Here is a 24,388-nt window from a genome sequence, read left to right on the forward strand (position 1 = left end):
AAATAATTTAATGATACACAGAGTACTTACCCAACATGATCATCATTTCTGAGAGAAATTGTGATGGTGAATGCAGATACAAACAAGCTCTCCGTTTAGGATTCGAGTAAATATAATCCAAGCCCTTTTGATGACGTGATGATTACGTTACTGTTGATCATCTGTCCGTCATCGTCTAAAGCCCGCCCTGATGATTTCATTGGTCCGAACAGTTTCTGTTTGGGGATAATTACTGCTCTATGGAGAGAGGCCAGACCGAACCGCCCAACCTAAAAATGTTGTGGGCGGGGCTAAGTTAGGCTGGCATCCAGGCTAGCTTCTAATTTGAACGCTGTGCTTTAAGGGGTGTATCTGCTGTGACTCCAGTGTAAACGCCCACTGCTGTGATTGGCTGCTGTGAGACTTCAGTGTAAATGCCCACTGCTGTGATTGGCTGTTGTGAGACTTGATTATGGCAGTATGTTTTGATCTATAGCATTATATTCATATTATGGCATGAAAGGTTGCAGTGATGATCATTGTAGTCGAATGCTTTCATCATAACTAACTGTGCCAACACAATGTAAATAAGATATTTTTTGATTATGGACTTTTGATGTAAGTCCAGGGGCCTATTGCACAAAACTAGGATAAGGGATTAAGCCAGGATATCTTGGTGATCCTGACTTAATTAATCCGCAAATATACAGTTATCTTTAGTTATCATTCTTGGTGTGTGTGTGCCTTCAGGGTACATTTACATGACAGCAGTGTACTAAATTTTGCATACAGATGACAAGATCACCAAGGTATACCGGCTTAAGAAATTTCAGAAAGTATGTTTGAACATGAAACTAAATAGGTGGCAGCAGGTGAGTCTTAATGAGTGAGCCATTGAGTCTATTCATTCAAGCAATTAATTCAAACACTGAATCCTTTAGTAACACACACACACACACACACACACACACACACACACACACACACACACACACACACACACACACACACACACACACACACACACACACTGTTGCTGTTAAATGTGTTACATTCCTGCTGTGATCTATTTTCGCTGCTGAAACGGAACAAAAACAGTCAATATTGCATCTAAAATGTAAGTGACTAAATGTTAATTGATTTAAAAATTTTATTTTAATTTTAAAGTTTATGGAACAGTCATATGAAATCTGTGTCATTTTCAGTCGTGATGGTATTCAGGAAAACGGCACATTTGGTTGTGCGATGTTCTTTAACTGTATCATATGTTATAAATATATAAACTGTAGCAGTTTCTCTGTATGAGTGGCGCTCGTGTTGTGATTTCTCCTCGAGAGGCTGCGGAGCGTCAACAGCTCAACCTTGTTACTGTCAGTTCATCATATATTATACTATTATCCACTATCAAATGTTTGTTGATCATCAGATCCTCATGTGAGAGTGATTAGTGAAGGATCATGTGACACTGAAGACTGGAGTAATGATGATAAATTCAGCTTTGATCACAGGAATAAATCACACTTTACTATATATTCACATAGACAACAGATGATTCACACTGGAGGAATATTTCTTGATTTATAATGTATTTGTGATAAATGCAGCTCTCATCTGATCCTCTAAATCTGTTGTTTCAGCGATGGAGTTTCACGAGAATCTACATGACATGGCGGTGAAAGAAGGACTGAAGGGAAGAAAACTCATCAAATCCGTAGAGAGCTTCACCTGGAACATCACAATTCTGAAGGTGAGCACAGACGAAACATTACACACCTGTGAAAAATGAGTCCCTGTTTTGAGATGACGATTTGCATATATATTAGCATAAGAAGATTTTAACATTCAAATGTTTTTCTGATTTAAAACGCTGTGATGTGTTACAGTTAGCGTCTTACATATGATGCATATTAATATTTTCACGACTAGTGTGGCAGTTTTAGGGACGTTTGTTTAATATTGTTCAATACGAAGTTGCACAATAAAAAGCAAAACCTGTAATAGAACATCATTAACTAGATTGGTATTTCCTAGAGCAGTGGTCGGCAACTGGGCCAAAAGTGCCCGCCAGTGATGATATCTGGCCCACGGCACACCCGCATCTGCCGAATGTGGCAGGTATTGTTTTGATAGTGGCTGGTTCTGAAATATATATATTAGGGTTGTCCCGATCAGGTTTTTTTGCCTCCGAGTCCGAGTCATTTGATTTTGAGTATCTGCCGATACCGAGTCCCGATCCGATACTTCTATAATACATAAAAAAAGAATAAAGAAGAGCGAAAAAACGAACCAGGATGTCCCTTATTTTTTATTTTATTCACCTTATTTTAACACTCAACAACTCTAACAAACAGAGCACTTCTGTGAGGTAGCTTGAACAATCAAGTAATAAATAACATAAAATCTTCACTTTTAGATTTTAGTGCAACATTAAAATTAAAAAATTCCTGGACCGGAGTTGCAGATGCAGAACAATTAATTATGTTGGTGTGAAATAAACAGTTATGGAAATTAAATTAAATAATCTGCTCCCAATAATCCAGAAAAAAAGTCTGTTAGTGCCTCAGTGACAATTTCTTCACTCAGAGAAGCGATCTCAGCTGTCAATCATGACATCACACAGCCGTTTTTATAGCATCAAATAACTAACTAAAACTAAACTTATTTAAAAAACGAACACTTGAAATGAAATCATCGTGACGATAACTGCCTACAATGACAAATTAACTTTGGGGAAAAAATATTTGAAGTGTAATTAACAATGCTTTCCTGGTTTTTATAGGTCTAACATTAGTTTTTAGGTAGAGAAATTGAATAAAGTAGGCTAATCAAATGTAAAATGCATATTAACTGTTTAAATTAAAGACTAATCCTTACAAAAGCTATTTAATCAAGAACAGTGAGTGATGACCTTATCTTTTGTTTGACACTAAACCGACAGCAGTAAAGGTTACTGCCCCTTTAAGACCTAATGGAAGGCTCTGTCGTCTTTCTCGACTGCATAAAGTCCTCTTAAGGCATATTCAGACTATGTCTGCTTGGATACTCATCAAGATGGACATGTTGACATACTTCTTGTGTGAGTTAGTCCGTTTAAGCGCAAGTCTTGAAAGAGAACTCAATATTTGTGCGCTGAGACGTGTGCGCGCTTTCAGATGATGCACAGAGACAGATCAGCGCGCGCGTTCTCATTCGCGTCTTCTCTACACATGACAGTGAAAATGACTGCTCATATTCAATGACAATACGGCAGCACTCGCATGAATTGAACAAAGTTTGCACAGATAGACCGTTTTGCCCACTGTTTTCTTTTATTAGCGCTGTTGTAATGTATCACTGAGGAGCCAGCACGTGTATCCATCTACAGAAACATAGCCGCCTACATAAAGCATTATTTTCAAGTTACAACCTATATTATTGCGTAATCAGATGTGAGATGAACCGCGGTGCAAGTGCTCACTTTGTCTCTCACCCCAGAATATACATATATATCCGAGTCCTGATCGGGATGTAACGTCCGATTCCGATCGACTCTGAAATCACGTGATCGGATCGGGACATCCCTAATATATATAATGAGAACTGTGCAGTTAAACTCCCGTTATTTCAAGAGACGCTCACTTTGTCTAGTGGCCAGCGGAAACTTACGCAGCATTAGCCTCATCGTTAGAGCGTCAAGACTCCTGAGCAGAAAAGACCCGAGTTCGAGCCCCGCTCAGAGCGGGCAGTGCGAATTTATATCAACATTCAATCAATTTTGTCTTTGGTGATTTTGCCTTCAAAAAAATACAGAAACGTTTTAGCAGCAATGTTTTATTTTGGAATAAATTCAGAGCTTTCAATTTGAAAAGTCTGTGGAATAGGTCGCTAGACACGCCTCTAAAAGAGCCGCCATGTCTGGTATGATGACAAAACGAACATTCAAATATTGAAACGTTTGATTATATCGCGGGGCGTCAGCACGAACATGTGAACAATAACAACTCAAATTCAGCTTCCTTTTTATCAAAAATTATTTTAATATAAATATTGACAAGAATCAGCAAAAAAGGTGCCATGCTTTGTCTCGTGGTGCCGTCTGATTCTTTTCGACAACTTCGTTGAAGATTAGACACACCAGCTTTAAGGATGCATGCACAGATGTCTTCACATTCTTCTTTGTATGCCCTGTTTTCGCTGTTAACTTTCCTCTTTAGATTCTTTGATAGTGCTATCTTAAATGTTAACATCACTCTGCACTTGATGTAATCGTTTAGCCTACCTCCAAAACGCAAACTATTGCAAAAAAAAAATCCGTTTACTACGTGAGGATGCCAAGGAATAATTCTGATCGTAAAACTATGCTAAGTGACGTCAAATAAGTATTACATATAGGTTCCATGTGCAACAAGCAAATTAAAATACATTTATAATTCACAATATGGAAAGTGGAAATAATAAAACATTAGTACGTTAAGAGACATCAAACATGCCAATAATGGGCTTATTCAAATCCTCTTTTATCAGGGTATATACAACAATCCTTAAACGTGCAGTATGCAACTTTTGGCCACTAGGGGTCACTCATTCAAAATAATAACAACAGACGTACTTTGATGACGTCGGGAAAGTGCGTGGGCTCATGGGAGTTGTTGTCATTATTGCCACTGTCAACCAGCGAATCTGGCATCTCCAGCAGAAAACATGTTCACTGACAAGGTAATTGTTATATTACATCTCTATTATTGTTAAGTTTAGTTACGGCTTTTCACTTTATGTAATGCCAATCTAATGAAATAGCAGCGAGCTACCGTTACTTAACAAACTTATCAGTAGCGTTAGATAATGTGCGAGACAGAATGTTGTGCGGGCGGTCGCTATGCCAACATACCTATAAGTTGGTAGGCTATGTTGACATATTAACCGCGCATCATAATTTGAGTTACTCAAATTATAGATATGTTGACATGGCATCCGCGATTGTCGAACATTCTGTATATCAACTGTTCAATAAGGAAATACATTTCAATTTAGTTTATCATTACCAACATAAAACAGTAAATGAGAGAACCAGCACCAGCAATATGTTGTTCATTGGAACACGCGCTGTGTCGCTCCCCACGTTCATCAATCATTCTAATAAACATTTATTTTGGAACTCAGAGATGTATGAATAAGTAGATCATTATTAAATCAATATTATATGTAGCTAGTATTAACATATGATAAAAGTGACGGTCACCTTATATTAATTGACCAAGATAGTGGCATATTACCTTATGAAGCTAACGTTACTTTCTCCAGCTACATATAAAACCAATAATAGCTAGTCCATCTGCGTTTTACACATGACATCATCGTGTCACCAAATATACGGATAGAAATATACTTTTGAATCAGTTTTAAAAAGTCTCAGTTTCAGTCTCCAAAAACACAGAATCCACCTGTTTGAAAAGCCGATGCAACGTAATCATGTAAAAATGTAACGTTATACGTATTCAGCTAAACGCGTCTCAATGTGGTCAAGATCGCTATGCAATATGCAAACATACAGCATGTTATGATTATATGATTATTATGTTAGCTGAATGGTTACTTAAATTACCTGTTTATTAAAACGCAAGCGAGATCAGCATCTCTCTGCAGTCCGAGCTTGTCACGAAGATTTCGCCATCTTTCAAAGGCTTCTCCAAGGTTTACACGTCTCTTGCTTCTTCTACTGTCCCAAAATCTTCTCGGGTCATTTTTTTCACCCGTACGTTTGCGCTTTGTTGAGCTGGCAAAGAGTAGTCATGATCCATTATCATACAGACTTTTTTATACGGGGGTTCCCCTTATACTGTCAGTGTTCCTCTTTGAGTTTGGCGGTTCCGCCGAGTTCGCAGGAAGCAAGACGCAAACGTGGATATGACGTGAAAGACGGGCGACATAACGGAAATAAAGACACGGTCCGTGTCTTCGAATTAAAATATTAATTTCTCTGGATTTAGAAGTTAATTGGAACTGTCGGGATAATGTAAACACACAACTTTAAAAAATATATAACATAGATATAGTGATCTTTTATATTTTTAATGCTGAAACATTACATATTGTGCCTTTAAGTTAAATTTACTACTTTTTAAAACCTTTTTTACTACCTTCAGAATATTTTTTAAAACCATCACGACACTGAATTGCAAATGTTAATCAGCGACCTTTCTATTATTTACACAGATTTTGACATATATAACACAAAAAAGAATAGATTTAGAATCGACAGCAGGAGGAAATCTGTGATAAGTTATCATTCAGACACAGTAAAACACATCTCAACATTCACAAAGGTTGGTTAAGGAGAAGCATGACTGCATACACATTTGATTTACATTAATAATTGGTAATTCAGCAATTCAATTATTTAGTGTTTTTTTTCCAACAACAAAACCTGAGCCAAATATTACATTTCTATAACTGTGATAAGTTGTTGAATTAAACAAAATACTAAAAACTAGTGCTGTCAATCGATTAAAAACTTTAACTAGATTAATCAGACATTTTTTCTGTGATTAATCGCAATAAAAAAAGAAATGTTTTGTACGTTTTTAATATATTTTTTTATATAATAATTTCACTGTTAATCAAATTAATGTAGAAACAACATGAAGACAGTATATTTTAACTTGTTTAAATGGCATCTTTTTATGAATGAAGGCCAGTATTACTGATATTAATACAGCTACTGTTTTTTTTTTTTACATTTTTAAATACTGCTTCAAAACTATATTATTTTATAGTCATTTTCTCTGTTCCCTTTGTTCTTTAACTTTACTGACAGGAAGCTTTATTGGCTGCTGTCCCTTTAAGAGCAGACAGACACGCGGATCTCACTGTCTATGGATCGCGCCTCATTCTCTCAACTCTTTTTGTTCATTGTAGACTTTATATAAATCACTTAAGATTGCTCTTATGAGGATAGTCGTTGAAGATATGCCTTGATAAACCGTAAGCCAGCCACTTCTGTTGAGCGTGCAGTGTTCTGAGATGATGCCGAACGACCGCTGAATATGACGTCAGCATCAAACACACGTTGAGAGAGACGGAGATGAAAGATCGTTGATTATGTGCCCAGATATGCTAAAGCCCATATTTAAACGAACTAACGCGAACGCAGATAGAATTTCAATCAGAATAGGACACCTGATAGTCTGAAAAAATAATACCTAATTTGGAAAAAAAATAATACCTCTGAGACCACATTTAACACTTTTAATGGCCTTAAATTTGACAATTTTTATTTATCACTTTTTACAACCCCGCGGACACCCTGTTTATGTTTTAAGTTATTTTTATTTATTTATGAAATTATCCCTTGACTATATTCTGGTCCGACATCTAGTAGCAATTTGTTTTTTTTTGGCCCGTGGCCAAATATACTTGGCGACCCCTGTCCTAGAGGAAATTCAGCCAAAGAAAAGTGTTAAGGTACAACATTTGCTGCCTCTTAAATAAAATCCTGCAGTATAAAGACACTATAGATGATTAAACGGATGCAAGAAGACTAGCCATTATTTAATATGCAAATAAATGTAAGAAAGACGACCAATCGCAGTTACTGAAAATATATTTAATTCATCAGAGCAAATGTTCATCGTTCTCTCTGGGTCTTTGATTTTGACCTCAACCCATCATAGAAATGTCTTGTATAAATGGAGTAGCAAATCGTTTGCATCTCTTGAGCCTGGCTGGTTTATGGTTGACTGAAGGTTCTCTGACATGCGCACCGTTGGGAATAAGAGGTTTAAACAGAGAAGTGAAAGCCCCAGCTCAACAGATTCGAGTGTCATCACACCATTACAGACTGTTAAAGGATTAGTTCACTTCAAAATGAAAATGTCCTGATCATGTCCTCACCCCCATCTCATCCAAGATGTTCATGTGTTTCTTTCTTCAGTGGAAAAGACATTAGGTTTTTTGAGGAAAACATAATGGACTTCAACCGTTGGTTCCCATTGAAGTTCCAAATCAATGCTGTTTCAGAGGCTCTGACCGATCCCAGAGGAATAGGGTCTGATCCAGACAAACCATCAGACATTTTAAAAGAAAATTTAAAATTGATATACTTTTGACCCTAAATTGCTCATCTTTTGCTGCTCTGTGACAAGGTCATGCTAGATAGACGTAGGCAGAAGTACCGCCCCTGTGTTTACAAAGCGCTCATGTGAAGACTAACACAAACATTAGGGCTGTAACGATACACCAAACCCACGATTCGGTTCGTATCACGATTTTTGACCCACGGTACGATACAAACCTCGATATGGGGGGACAAAACAGTTTTATTCTGTACAGTATTCTGTAGCCTATTTTGCCATCAATACCATATATCTGTAGGGTCAATAGGCTACTGCCAGCGTTTTCTTTGCGGTACCAATAGGCAATATATATTTAACATGAAGTATAGGGCCTCCTGTACATCAATACCAACAGAAGCGCCGCGTCAGACACGCTTCTGGTGTGCAAAGAAAGAGAAAACGCCACGCAGCCGCCCCGCGGATGACACGCAACAGAAACGCCACGCTCACACCACGTTGCCAGCCGGTTGGGGAAGCTTCTTGAAACACTTACGGCAAATTGTGTGGGTCTTGTCAACTACACGATTGCCATCCTTGTTCTCCACCGGGTAGCTGAAATGTTGCCATACTGCTGACTTAAAAGTTGGACCTGGACAGGAAGGATAATTCTGGCAGTTGGAAGGGGTGTGTCGCGATTCTGCCTCCTCACATCGCGATACAGGTTCGTGGACCTGCGTATTGCGATTTCGATTTCATATCGCATATCGTTACAGCCCTAACAAACATCCTTTAGCGAAGGAAGGTTTAAACAACGATGTCGGACGATTTTAAAGTTGGAGGTTTGTAAAGGGCGTTTGTATTAGGGTGTACTCACACTAGGCATGGTTACCTTGTATCATGCCCGAGCGTGATTGTCCCCCCTACGTCATTCACGATGCAACTTTTTGTTTTAAAGAATAAAGGAAAAGCGTTTTCGCTAATAGACTGCTTAGACTTATAATTTATGCCGGCAGTGATTTTCATTGGACTGCACTGCACGCATCGGAAGATTATTACGGAGGCAGCTGACTTTGATGGAGGAAATGAAACTTTACTCGCAAACTACAGTTCATGTTCATTATATTGATGATGTTCGATGTGATGGCGTGGTGATGGAATTTCCCTCGCGGTAATTATTCTCATATACTCAGAATGGCACTATTGAGCTATCCGATTTTAAAACAAAGATTCGAAGCATTATGAATCAGTGAATCGATTCATGATTCGGAATCCAACCACCAAACTGCTGAAATCACGTGATTCGATTCACGGATTCATAAAGTTTGAAACTTTTTGAAATCGGCCCATCACTATAAGGCGTTATTTTAAAGGTCCCGTTCTTCGCATGTTTTCAAAGCTTTGATTGTGTTTACAGTCTGCAATATAACATGAGTTCATGTTTCGCGTGTAAACACAGTATTTTTCACACAGTTGACTTACAGCGCTGTTTCCTCTGTCCTAAAAACGGCCTGATGATTTCCTTGTTCTATGAAGTCCCTCCTTCAGAAACACGTAACGAGTTCTGATTGGGCCAGCGCTTCCCGTGTTGTGATTGGACAGCAGCTTAGCGCACTTTGCCCAGAAAGGTCCCGCCTCTTACCATAACGGGGCGATGCAAGCGCTGAATGCACGCTCTTCTCCACGTGAGAGAGCAACGAGACCACGCCCCCTATTCTGCGTGTTCTTGTGGGCGGAGCTTTAGTCAACAAAGGGTTCTAGTGACGTCATCACAGCAGGAAGTGCAGCGGTGTAGTCCAAACCGGCCGCTCGCTGTAGGCTTTGAAAGGGAACTTCTGTTAAATAAAATATCTCGCTTGGCATTGACCTTTGAGCTTTATAATGTTACAGGTATTATTTATGCTCTAACAGCAACATTACACACTAACTAAAGTTTAAAAGATGGAATCGCGAAGAACAGGACCTTTAATTTTTTTTGCATACAAAAACTATTCTCATCGCTTCATAAATGATTGTAGAGCCGCTGTAGTGAGATGGGCTTTGTAACGACGTCTTTAGTGCCTTTATGGGTCTTGAGAGAGGAAATGACATTGGTGTCAATGAAGGCCTTTCTGAGCCATCGGATTTCAACACTAATATCTTCATCTGTGTGTGAAGATGAGCGGAGGTCTGATGGCTGTCCAATGACATTAGGGTGAGAAATTTGACCGAATTTACATTTTTGGGTGAACTAACCCTTTAACAAAAATAAAACAAAATTACAATTGCTGCGGTTCTCGCAACAGCCCTAGTTCATCAATAAAGTGATAACCAGGACCATTATAAACCTAAATTAATTCATTGAAAGTGTATCCAAGTAGTAATAGTTTGGTGTTTGGGGCCGTAATTATGGCAGTAGTACACCGCTGTTCTGCGCTCTCACTCTGCATGCATATCGAGCCTGTCATGTGACCTTTCCGACATGATTACGCAATCTGTGACGCAGAGGAAAATGAGCAATTTAGGTTAAAAAGTATGATAAAATGTTTTTTTTTTGTGTTTTTTTTTAAATGTCTAATGGTTTGTCTGGATCAGACTCTATTCCTCTGGGATCGGTCAGTCTCTGAAGCTCTTCCTCTGAGACTGCATTGATTTGGACCTTCAGCCGTTGGTTCCCATTGAAGTCCATTATGAGGAGAAAAATCCTGAAATGTTTAAAAACTTTATTTCTTTTCCAATGAAGAAAGAAACACATGAACATCTTGGATGAGATGGGGGTGAGGACATGATCAGGAATTTTTCATTTTTAGGGTGAACTAATTATTCAAGGAGGCAATTTGGTTTGCTCAAAGGACAACTCCGGTGAAATATGACCCTAGGGGTAATTAACACATGGTTGGCGAGTAGATCGTTCTCTGGGATGCGTTTTCATGAAAATCGAATGTAAAGAGTTTTATCTCTAAAAACAGATTAGCCTATAATGCTAGTGTATGGGGCACAGAATAAGTAAGATTAAATCGCTAGTTAATACCACTAACGAGGCTCAAAATAGCCTCACACTAACCCGGCAGCAGAATGACAGTCCCTACATGCAAACCGAAGCATTGACAACTGTGTAAGTGTACAAACAGTTTAATAAGATACTTTATAAAGACAGTACATTACTAATTTACAGACGGCAGCCATCTTGGAAAACAGTCTCGACAAGTTGAGCCAAAGGTCGTATGTATCTTGAATTGCAAGGCGGCACTTTCAACACTTTTCCCATAAACTGAATAGGGAAGGTGATCAGCCGAAACTTTAATAAAGTTTTAAATACGGATATTTTTCTTACACAAACGCATCAATTTACTTCCAAAGGCATTTATTAACCTCCCAGAGCTGTGTGGAGCACATTATTTGATGGACAGATATATTTTTATGGACTTCCCTGCCATTATAAAGCTTGGATTAGCCAGGACTTTTGAAAGAAGAATGTCATGATACTGCAATATAAAGATGTGACAATATGTATCGTTGATGTAAATGATATGATTTGTGATAGAGTTGTGATAGTTACTTCATCCAAAGCTAAGCTTTACTGTATTTATAAGGTATAATTCACCCACAAATGTAAACTGTCATCATGTGCTCATCCGCATTTCTGTCGTTTCGTTTAACTTCCAAACACAAATGAAGATATTCTTATAAAACCGGAGATAATTAAAGTTCATTCCTCTCAAACTTAAAAGATTCAATAAATGTCAAAGGACATGGTAAAAATAACTAATCGAGTGTCTGATCCGAATCTAAGTCTCCTGAAGAGACACGATGTCTTCATATGATGAGCAGATTTACTGTAGTAAACATGGACGTTCAGATGATCATGTGACGATCAAAAACAACATCAGAGAGAATAAATGCAGAATTCAAATGCTTGCATGAGCTAAGCATTACCGTTTGAGACTAGCGGTCATGTTGATGAGCTTTCGTGCGATTAGAGCTGTGACGGATTGCATTGATCATCTGAAGCTCACACACACTCCTCAAAGTCAAAGCGCAAACATCATTCAAATCACATTCAGTTTTATTATCGTACTTATTAATATTCAGAATTGGCTTTTATATTTATGGTTTTCATTTAAATAAATTGTATGTGCTTTTGTTACCTTTTTATTAGCTTTAAAAAACCTTTAGCTTTACATAATTTACCAATACATTGGTTTATTTATTTTAAATAATATATTTTGTCAAATACAAATATTTTATTATATAGTGTAAAATTAAACACTTCAAATATCTACAAATATACAAAAAATATACATAGTATACAAATATACATAGTAAATATATTTACTATAAGTAAATATAAGTAACTATATTTACTTATAGTTAATAACATATTGGTTGACTGTTAGTGTTTTTAATTTCTTAAACATTTACAAATTTATACAAAACAATTTACCTATTAAAGGAAAATGTTTAAGTAATAAAAAAGTTAAACAGTCAACCAATGTTATTAAATAATAATAATAATAATAATAATAATAATAATAATAATAATATTTAAAAGTAAATATTAAACATTTCAAATATTTACAAATTTATAAAAAATTCAACATTCATCTAATATTACTTTTAAATATTATTATTATTAATATTATTAACATTGAATCATCACTTACTTTATTTTAATAGTTTTAATTGATTGATTGACCTTAACATATTTTTATTAACTGAACACATATTCACAAATGTATTTACTTTCAGTTTTAATACGTTTATAATGTATTGGGGGACCAACTTAAAAATAAAATAAAAAAATAATTGATGCAATGATAACAATTGGCAACCACTGTGACCCTGGAACAAGTAACAAAATGTCAGCACATACTGGTAGGTAAAAATTTCACAACAAAAACGTACATCAAGGAAAAGAACAATTAAAGGGACAGTTCACCCAAATATGAAAATAATCCCATGATTTACTCACCTTCAAGTCATCCTAGGTGTATGATATTCTTCTTTCAGACAAATAAATGTTGAGTTATATTAAAAAAGTCCTGGCTCTTCCAAGCTTTATAATGGCAGGGATTGTTGCTCTGTTTTTGAAGTCCATAAAAGTGCATCTGTCCATCAGATAACTGCTCCAAACGGCTCTGGGAGATTAATAAAGGCCTTCTGAAGCTATTCTGAAGCAAGGCGATTTGGCTGGAACTTTAAATAAAAAAGGTTTTAAATATATATTTTTTTCTTACACAAACACATCAGTTGTCTTCCAAATGCATTTATTAACCTCCCAGAGCTGTGTGGAGCACATTATTTAATGGACAGATGCACTTTTATGGACTTCAAAAAGAGAGTAGCAATCCCTGCCATTATAAAGCTTGGATTGCCCAGGACTTTTTTAATATAACTCAACATTTACCTGTCTGAAAGAAGAATGTCATATACACCAACACTGTAAAAAAAATTGTTGGTTTAACTAAAAACAAGTAAGTTACCTGGTTGCCTTATAATTTTGAGTTTATTGAAATAAAAAATTTGTGTTGATACAATGAAAGAAATTGGTTTAATAAATAGAAACTCAAAATATTGTTGTATCTGAAGAACCACATAATATCATGAAATAGCACAATTAGGCACGTTTCACTGCACAACGCACAAAACGCACACAATTATGCTAAATATATAAATATGTACATAAATATGCTTACAAAATCTTTTAATAATATTTTAATAAAGGTTATCAATTCTCAAAAAAAGTTAATTGTATTAACTAAAAAAATGTATTTCCATGAACTCAAAATTTTAAAGAAAACTTTAATTTTCGCCCCCATGGGAGGTATGCTTTCAGGGTGCTGGATTACCCCGCTTAGTTACACCGCTCTACAGTCATTTAAAAGTGATTGCAGTACCAGTTTTGGCCACAATCTTACATAAACTTCCTTTAATATTTCTATGCCAGAATGACCAGGGCTGCGCGATATATATCGAAATATCGCAAATGTACATATCGCAACGGCTCGCAATATCTGAATGATTTTAATAGGCTTATTCAAAATGATAAAAATGTACGTTTAGGTCGACCCATATAGCAGAGAATAGACTGGTCACACAACTGTAACTTATGGGACATGCTTGACGTTAAAAAGAGTTATTAAGTGCAATAACTTGCGAAAAACAACAAAGTATCGAGTTGTATGACACACACACCGAAACATGCACACAAGCCGCCTCTCAGAAAGTGTGTGATCCCTTTAGTTCTGTTTCATGTCTCGTTACACACTCAAACTGTCAAATACACAGTTATGTCAAAATGCTTTCTTTTCCTAGAAAGAATGTGAAACGCATACAAAGTTGCCCTAGAATGATTTGAAAACAATATGTTAAATTGTTCTCTGATATCTACATAGAGGGTATGTGGCTAATTTAAAGTCAAAAATTGTCCAGATACAGTTTTACAGGTCCATTTACAACCCTAGAAATTGTCGCTAGGATGTAATGCTGTTTTCTGCTCTGATTGGCTGTTTCACTGCACTGCTGCTCAATGACAGCTAACACATCTACGTTATGACACATCCGTCATGGCAATGATTTTACAATGATAACTTCTCAACTTTGAATCACGAACTGGGTAGCGCGTAAATGTTGTTTACAGTAACGTTACAGTTTGACAGTAGAGTACAGAGTTAAAAAGTCGATTTATTTAGCCAAACAAAGTAATGTAGAAGCCACTCAATAATCAGTGTCATGTTTACTACTCATCCGCTGCAAAATAATCATACTTCAGTTCTCAAAATTGTATATTTATTTAACAAATTGACTAGAAGCCTTGTCAAATGACTATCGTTTTAACTTAGATGGTGGAGAAGGTGACGTTAGCTACAATGATCGACTGAGCGATCTGTAAGCAATTAAACAGTAGTAGTCAGTGTTGGGTAAGTTACTCTAAAAAAGTAATTAATTACTAGTTACTAATTACATCTTCAGTAATGTAATTAGATTACTGTACAAATGACTCTCTCCAAAAAGTATTTAATTACTTATTACTAATTACTTTCTAAATCCTATATCAACCTCAACTAGTTAAGTGATTCAAGGATATACATGAAACGGCTCTTTTAATTAATTAATTAAAATAAATATAAACTACATAAATTATTCTTATTAACTAACCAAAGCATTACAAATGCTACAGTATGCAAATGAAAAAAAAAAACATGCATTTTAAAGTTAGACTTTAAAATCTGATGTTAATGCCACTATTGTATTATATGTAATAGTTCTACAGTCTAAACACAGTATTTAATTAAATTACATCAGAAGTAACTAATTAAATTACAGAAAAAATAAGAGTAATCCTTTACTTTACTTTTTCAAGGGAAAAGTAATTAAATTACAGTAACTAATTACACCCAACACTGGTAGTAGTAAACGTAGTTAGTTTCCGAGTTATGTTTTAATGATGAAATTAATTTAGATTTAAATCCATCAAAAGGGAACGACATACGTATCTACTGTTGTATTTTATGACAACACTGGCAGGAAATAATATTAACCTTTGTCATTTGACAAACTGTGATGTGTGCTACATAAGCCCCTTTCACACTGCGATTCCGGCAAATACACGGATAATGCGACCCGGCATTTGTTCCCGGGCCGCTAGATTTGGCCCATTCATACTGCCAGCGAAATACCGTAATATGTGCGCTAGTGTTGTCAGATATTTCGATATGTATCGATACTGGAATATCTGAAACGATACGATTCTCAGTTTTTACAGTATCGATACCAGCGGCGCTCTCTCTGACAGTCAGCGAGTTGACACACACCGGCATATTCTCACTCAGCCCGGTTAACCTCTGAGCACGGCAAACGTGCGTTCTGCTGGACTTTTTCCTCATGACAGTGTGTTAGTGTTAGTGTGTGATCGGTCTGAATTTTAGCGCGGGATTGCACATAAATTAATTCTACTAATCCCCGCAGATTTCGTGCTCACATCTGAAGCGCACACACACATAGCGTACTGTAATAAAGCCGCCTCTGACATGATATAAGTGCAAACATTTGCTTCTTTTTCCAGCTTATTATTGGTCAAATACACTCAAAGAACTATCAGTGCACATCTGGAAGAGTATTAACGTAACCACAGTCGCAAACAGTTCAGGAAGAACAGTAACAGGAGCAGTGTTTAGGATCCGTGCGTCCGTTAGTCTTAAAGGGACCGCAGTCATTTGTTATTCAAACTACAAAAAGACAAACGATCAACTGCTCTCGACTGATCAACTTGTGTAACTTTAATAGTTTCATCTGAACGCTATTGAATTTTTTACAAAGAACGTTAGACCTACCTGAAAAAATAAAGCAGTCTATTTCATTTGTATCTTCTATTCTATTGCATTTATTTGTGCTATTGTTTGTAATCTGTTTATTTGTTCTTATTTTATTACTGTTTTCTCGTCTTTTTAAATTCAATTTACCATTCGAAATCAAGCTTTCTTGTGCTGTGTGTAAGCTATTGCAACACTATTACCCCATTGTAAAAAATACATTGAGATAGCAAAAATTTGTGAGATAATTTTAATAGTAATTGATCAATAATTGTTCAAATCAAAACGATGCCCAACCCTAAGGAACATGCTGGCCACATTAATTTTTAGTAAAACATAACAATGAATAATAAGTTCTGTTGTCATATTAAGCATCTTATCTTTTTTTTTTTTTTTTACTGTGGTATCGATTTAGTATCAATATTTTAGTCTGGTATCGTATTGAAGTCATAATTTTGGTATCGTGACATACCATTTTGGCTTTCAGACACATCCCGTAACGGTCCCGGGTCGAGTTGACACGTGACATCCGGATGTGACGTATAACGGCGAGCGATCTCAGCTTCAGCGCGGATAGTAAGGAGCTCCGTGGTCTCGACTTGTCCAGTTTGCGCACATTTCTGCTTGTTTAATTTGAGTTTCTTTTGTATACCAACACTCTCTGCGTTTAAAACACCGACGAGCTCTTCTGGCACTGCAGGGTTGTGTTATTGAAAAAAACAAGCTCTAGGAGTCGCACGATAACTACGCACACGTTGCGGTATTGGTTTTGGCTTTTGTTCACACAGCGCTCGTCCCGGGTCGAATCCCGCAATGTTACTAGGTCCCCGACCCGGGTTCAATTCGGTAATCCATTCCGGGACGTGGTTGCTTTCACAAAGAAGGCGACCCGGCAATGCTCCGGGAATATTGCGGGTCCGATGTGCAGTGTGAAAGGGGCTTTGGAGTTTCCAATACTAGCATCTAGACAACACAGGGATATTATCGTAATGTTATCTTACTAAGAAACTTTCAATTTAATCCGAAATGGGTTCGACAGTCAAGAAGTGGATAAAATCACTACTTACTGGTTGCAGGAATACGGTTGAAATCGGCCCTTTCTCCAGCTTTAGACCCTGAGAGAATCCTACCATATTGCCCCAGGTTAGAAAAACACTCCGTGGTGAAATAAACAACTTTGAATTACTTTGTTGCGGAAGCTGATCGTAAATAAACATCAACCATGACTGTTAACATATTTATCTGTGGGAAGGCTATAAAAAGTCCTCACGTCCCCTGCACAGCCTGGAACATTACATTTGTGTCCATGATCTGTCGTTTTCGCAATCCTCGCGTGACGCTTGTTTATCTGCTGAATTCCTGACTGCTGCGCATTTCCACCTGAAAATGAACATGGGCTGACATGCAAATGTTAGGGGCGTACATATGAAGGATCCCAGCGGTAGCATCACAGGGGGCGTTGTGTTGAAAATTGCCCATTTTCCGTGGTGTTTTTCACAAACAAAGGAGGAGCCAATGGTGTTTGAGACTCACTATATGTAATGTCCATGTACTGAACTCTTGTTATTTAACTATGGCAAGGTTAATTAAATTGTTCATTCTAGGGCACCTTTAAATATAAATTTTAAATCGATTTTACACACTAATAGCAATATTGTATCGCATATCACATTATTTAACAGCCCTACAGAATACTCGTATCCAGTTCTCCGTGAATGAGCCCTGTTGTCTCTGCTTGTGTTCTCAGGGTCAGGCCGATCTGTTGAAACACGCCCGAGCGGAAGTGCTTGAGAACCTGAAACAGATCCACTACGCCGCCCTCACCTGTAACCTGGCCAAGGGAGGCACGGGACCCTCGTCGGGGTCAGAGTCTAAAGGTCGCCGCAGCCTGGAGGCCATCCCAGAAAAGGCCGTCGGGGAGGACGATATCACAGACGAGGAGAACTGAGGCGTCTCGCCAAACCCCATAAATCGTCTCCTCGGGTCGGCTCGTCCCGGACACATTTTGGAAAGATCCACGTCTTCACGAAGGCCTGCTTTCTGTCTCCGGGGTCAGGTGGGTGTCCATGAGGCTCCTTTCTACAAGCACAAACTCCACGGGGAATTAGACACGGAGCCACGAATGTAATGAGACGTCGTGTGAGGAAAGAAGAGAGCTGTTTACAATAAAGAACTACTTCATGTTCTGTCTGCCAAAATAGTATGTGTGTATATACAGTATAAATATATATATATGGAGATCTGTTACCTTTTTTGCTATGTGAACTTTTAATGGATCAGATTATTTTGTTAAGAGAAATGGATGTTTTAAAGAGCTCATAGTTTATTTGCTTGTACAGGACAGGAGACATGCCCGGCTCTTTATGGGCTTTTTTTAAAATTATTTGTATAAATGCAGGAGGATTGATCTAGTTTTAGACATTACCAGCAGCTACTGTACAAGTGAATATGTGAGTGTCTCTTTGGCCACGTACACACTGCAGTTTAGTTGGTCGTCATGTACGTTTAGTCATTTAGCGGATGCTTTTATCTAACGCAATTTATGAAGGACAATTCTAGAGATGCACCGATCGACCGGACGGGGATCGGGGCGATTTTCCGCATGACGGATTGGGCTCACGTCTTACCGATTCTGAGACGGTTTACTTCATAACCTCCGCTGCACGTTCTTTCTCTTTTCTCTACATCGGTGAAGTGACACACACACACACTCATTCGCTTCAGTTCAATAGTGCATGATTTGACCAATTCCTGCAGGTTTCACGCTCACACACCTCTGGTCTATGAATGAATGAGGCATTTATATAGCGCTTTCATGTACTATTGTACACCCAAAGCACTTTACACTCATGTCAGTGGTCTCTCCTCAAACACCACCAGTTTGCAGCATCCACTGGGACGGTAGCCACAGTACAACGGCGCCAGTGCGCTCACCACACACCAGAGATAGGCGGAGAGGAGAGAGGGTGGTCGAGCCAATTCAGAGGATGGGGATTAATAGGAGGCCATGATTGGTGAGGGCCAATGGAGGGAATTTGGCCGTGACACCCCTGATCTTTTACGAGAAGTGCCATGGGATTTTTAATGACCACAGAGAGTCAAAACCTCAGTTTAACGTCTCATCCGAAAGGACGGATCTACACTGACAGTCTGTAAGAATCTGTAAGATTCATGTTTTTAGAAGAAGTCTTATGCTCACCAAAGCTGCAGTTATTTTTATTAAGAATACAACAAAAACAGTAAAAATTGTGAAATAATATTATAATTTAAATCAGCTGTTTTCTTTGTGAATATATAGTAAAGTGTAATATATTCCTGTGATCTAAGCTGAATTTATCATCATTACTCCAGTCTTCAGTGTCACATGATCCTTCACTAATCATTCTCACATGAGGATTTGATGCTTCATTTATGATTATTATTAGTGTGTAAAACATCTTTTTCAGGATTTTTTGATGAATAAAAAGTTCAAAAGAATAGCATTTATTTTAAATAAAATCTTTTGTGACATTATTAATGAATATACGGGCACATTTGATCAATTTAATGCATCCTTGTATTAATTTCTTTAAGTCCCCCCCCCCCCCCCCCCCCCCCCCCCCCTAAAAAAAAACCGTACTGACCCAAAATTTTTGAACGGTAGTACAATGTTGCAAAAGCTTTTCAGATTGAACTTTATATGCATCAAATAATCCTGAAAAAGATGTTTTACACTGATATATATATAATCATAAATGTGAAGGATCATGTGACACTGAAGACTGGAGTAATGATGATAAATTCAGCTTTGATCACAGGAATAAATTACACTTTACTATCGATTCACATAGAGAAGATGATTCACACTGGAGGAATATATTTCACAATTTTTACTGTTTTTGTTGTATTCTTAATAAAACAAATGCAGCCTTGGTGACTATCTTCTAAAAACATAAAACATCTTACAGATCAAAAACTTTTGAACGGCAGTGTATATAATCCTATCCGCAGCTCTATAGCCTATGTTAGGAAAACAGACTGAATCAAGTCATAAAAACAGAACTTACTGTATAACACAGATTTAGTAAAATTTGGATGATTAAATCAAAAATAGCTCCGTGCACTTAAATCACATCCCGATATAGACTAGAGTCTGTGAATAATAAACCGGAAGAAGACTATATGAATATGAATAATACATGTTCTGGGTGACTCAATGAATGGCGTAGAGGCGTGGATACGTTTACACACACACACACACACACACACAACGCTCGTGGTGTTACTACGACGACATATACTTTATCTCCAGAGCCGCTCTGAGGGTCACTTCATCAGCATTTCACCGTTTAATTTGAAATAAAACTCCCCATTAGGGCTGCACGATTTGGGGAAAATATATAATTGAGATTATTCTGAGTAAAATTGCGATTTAAAATGCGATTATTGTTATTATAATTTTTTACAAATGAAAAGTGTGTGTATATAACATGTGTTTTTATATTAATGTGACTAATAATTATTATTATGATTATTATTACTGCTAAAAATATTTTTAAAAATAAGAAATATTACCATTCCAATATCATTTTTATAATTACAAATAAAAAAGAGTATGTCAGAATAAATATAACAATATAATACTAATACTAATTATTATTATTATTGTAATATTTTACAGAAAACTTATTTTACACAACAACAACAAAAACTGCTGGGTTACCTATTAATATGCAGACAGCCTATGACTAAAAACATTATAAAGGTCTAAGCCTAAGGAGTTATTCCTAAAGTCTGTCTTTAATATGAAATATGAACTTCTTGTGCATCCACTGTGGGGGAAAAACTCCTGTACATTGAAGAAAAACATGGATAGTCCAACAAATTTATAATTTTTTAAGTTTATTAAGTTTTAAAATGTATTGAGTATAATTTTCTTATTATTGATTACCCAAATTTTTTTAATTCATACTGAAAGCCAGAGGGCGCCCTCGAGCGGAAACCGCCACTTTTGCCTCAGAGAAGTAATTGACGTTGGTTTTCAGGAAATCCATGATGTGAAGCTAAAGCGCTGTAAACAGAAAATAGAGACGCTTTGATTAAACATGACGACAATAAACACGACTGCAGAAAAATATGGTGTATTTGAGTTCTTCAAGCCGTCAAGGGTATTTTCATAATAATAAAGTGTATTATAATGCAGTGCTGATTGACATAGAATGCTATAAAATAACGCATCGTCTGCTCACTCTGATGAGAAGCCACATCAGCTCACACACACACACTCGACTGACGATATGAAGCGAGTTAAACATGTTATTAAATGTTGTCTTTTGTTGAACAGGTTTATGAACGCTTCACTAGTTTGTGAAGATGTTTGACTCGTGTTGCTTTTTTAAACAAACGTTATAAGCGACTCAAACTCGCTGTCTTTCAGACGGAGCAGCGTTGATCACAGAGCCGCTCTTCGCTAACACACTGGGCATTTATTTATTTAAAGGTGCACTATGCAGCTTTTGTCCACTGGAGGGCGCCTATGCAAAAAAAATGCGTAGTTTGATGACGCAAAGTGTGAGCGCAGCATCTTGGGACATGTGGTCTTCGCCTCACAGCCGGTGAAAAATAGGACTCGGGCAGAAATCATGTTGATGGATGCGGTTATTAACGTTACTGTAGTGTAAAGCAGAGCAGGACCGAGCGTTGTGGAGCTGGAGCGATTGTTAAACAAATACCCGCCTTGCGAATACCGGGACTTTTATTATGAAGGGACGGGACTCATTTGCCGGGCGCCTGCACAGATCCGCTCTTCCGGTTATGATTTTGAGGTAAAGCAGCTCTGTTTATCATATTAGATACATTTAAGTGTGTTTAAAATGATGTTATGACGTTACTCTGTGCGTTCACTTGTTCACACTGCTAAGAGTAAAGCGCTCCTGCCAAATAAAAGCCGAAACCGAGGGTAGCGCAGATATGACGCAATTGACAGGCGACTCCCTCAAACGCAATGCTGCAACGTCCCTGTCCTTAGTTAAAATAGCAGTTTTCTCACAATTTACAAATAGTTGGAAACATCTGGGATATTGTAAGTACTCAACTGAACAAAATATATAACACTGGCCTAGTGGTTTTTGGATATTTTACTGCAAAAATACTACATAGTTCACCTTTAATTAAAATCACAGCCTTTGAGCTTTCATAATCGCACACAAGCCAAATCGCGATTGCGGTTCGATTTCGATTAATCGTGCAGCCCTACTCCCCATCATATCAAACACACAGAAACTCAAAAGATCTTCATGACAACCCGTCAAAATAAAAGTTCAGTTCAATATATTACTATTGTATAGTATTATGTACTATTGTATTATTATTATTATTATACATAAAAAAAAAAACATTTCATAGGGCCCTATTATTGTAAGCAAATGCAAATATTTATTTCATATCTCCTTTATTCCATCGCATTTGTGTGCTGTTGTTTGAAATTAGTTTAATACCGTCTTTTAACCTTTTTAAGGGAAATAAAATTTTGCATTGGCAGCATATACAAACAAAAATGTACTTTTCTGCAATTATAGTTCTTTGAAATAAAAGCGAAATCGTCGGGTCACACTTATATATATATATATATAAAAAAAAAATAATCAAAACGGAATCGGCCAAGATAATTGCAATCGGTGCATCTCTAGCAAATTCCTTTGAATGCCATTCAGCGAGTGTTAAAATAAACGCGGATGCCAACACTGTTACTCAGCCTTTCTGACTCCGTTAACATTATTGAGCCGTATTTACCCAGTGTGTCCGTGGCCTTTGAGAGCGGACTGAATACTGTATGTCAAGTGTTGCGGTTAAAGCTTCTCAAGCATTCCTGGTGAACAAAGTAGTCCATGTCTGTATGGATACCGTTCAGATATGATTCTGCCTTTTTGCTGAAGTTCTGTCTTACATTGCCATTTTAAACCCAAGTTGCTTCTAGTTTGTAAGTGTTTGTCTCCAGCTCATTCCATTGGTCTTCTCATTGTGCCAATCCCCTATTGAATCACTCGCATTGGATTTTACACATTGTGACCAGAGATTAAACTGGACATGAAAAAGAGAGATTTGTTTATACATTTCAGTGCTGTTATTGTGTATTTATAATTATAGTTAACCATTGAAGGAGTGGGTGGTAGTTTCAAAGAGAATATCAGTTTTGTTTAACTCTGTGAAGACCCAGTGCTCTGAAATAAACCATGATGATTACATTCTCTAACTTGTTCTGGTTTCTAATGTCAAAAACATATTTGCGAAAATGTCACAAACTAACAACTAAAGTTCTAAAAATAGACTATATGAAGTAAAAATATATAAGTTTAAGCCTATTTTTAAAACCATTAATTGTTTGGCATTGTGACTCTACAGAGGTTGTTCTACAGAACCGGGGCAAACTGCTGTCCCTCAACCAAAAAGCACATTTTACAAGCATTTAACCCTGTGGTGTTCATTTTGTCTAGTTTTTCTTCTTTTTTTTATAGATTTTTTACTTTATCAGAATAGTACGAAACTTGGTTAAAGGACAACTCCGGCGAATGTTTAAGTTTATCCTGATCGTTATATCTTTGTGAGTACAGTGTTTTGTGAGGACAGTCTATAGAAAAAACCCCGAACCGGATTCGTGTTTGCAACACGGCGTTATTACAGTTAATGCCCAGAGCCCCCCCTCAGCTAAAACGGCGCTTTGGGGGCATACACATAAAGGGTGTCTTTATGCCTCTTAACAGACACAAAATGCAATTAAAATGTCTGTCCAAGATGAACAGGTCCCTCACATGACAACGAGAGGAGTTTAGCCACTTAGCCATTGTTAAAATTCACCTGTTTTAGCCGGCTAGCTGTGTCTCGCGCTGAAGTCCCGTGGGGACTCAGCGATAGATGGAAAAAAGGAGGAAATGCCTCATGTCCAGTTAGGAAGAGTGTCGTGTGTGTAAAGCAAGATTATTTTAAATTACTGCACATCTTTCCTCAAGCCGAGTGTGCCCAAATGGAAGGATAAATAAAGTGCACATTACCTCCACAGTGGCTGCACCCGTCTTTAACCACGGAATGGCATTATTCTTCAGGCCCGGCTGTGTT

At 37.3% G+C, this 24,388-nt stretch overlaps 1 protein-coding gene across 1 annotated transcript in view; it reads left to right on the forward strand.

Annotated features, from left to right (window-relative positions):
* The window catches only part of LOC137082531 (inactive phospholipase C-like protein 2), an 89,091-nt gene extending 69,212 nt beyond the window's left edge, over nt 1-19,879 (forward strand). The window contains exons 5-6 of the mRNA XM_067447772.1: nt 1,617-1,726; nt 18,045-19,879. Of these exons, the coding sequence (XP_067303873.1) occupies nt 1,617-1,726; nt 18,045-18,245 (311 nt within the window). The 3' untranslated portion in view covers nt 18,246-19,879. The remainder of the gene's footprint in view (nt 1-1,616; nt 1,727-18,044) is intronic.
* Nucleotides 19,880-24,388: the final 4,509 nt, after the last annotated feature.

The sequence above is a fragment of the Pseudorasbora parva genome, chromosome 7, assembly GCF_024679245.1.
Source record: "Pseudorasbora parva isolate DD20220531a chromosome 7, ASM2467924v1, whole genome shotgun sequence".
In the NCBI taxonomy this organism is placed as follows: Eukaryota; Metazoa; Chordata; class Actinopteri; order Cypriniformes; family Gobionidae; genus Pseudorasbora; species Pseudorasbora parva.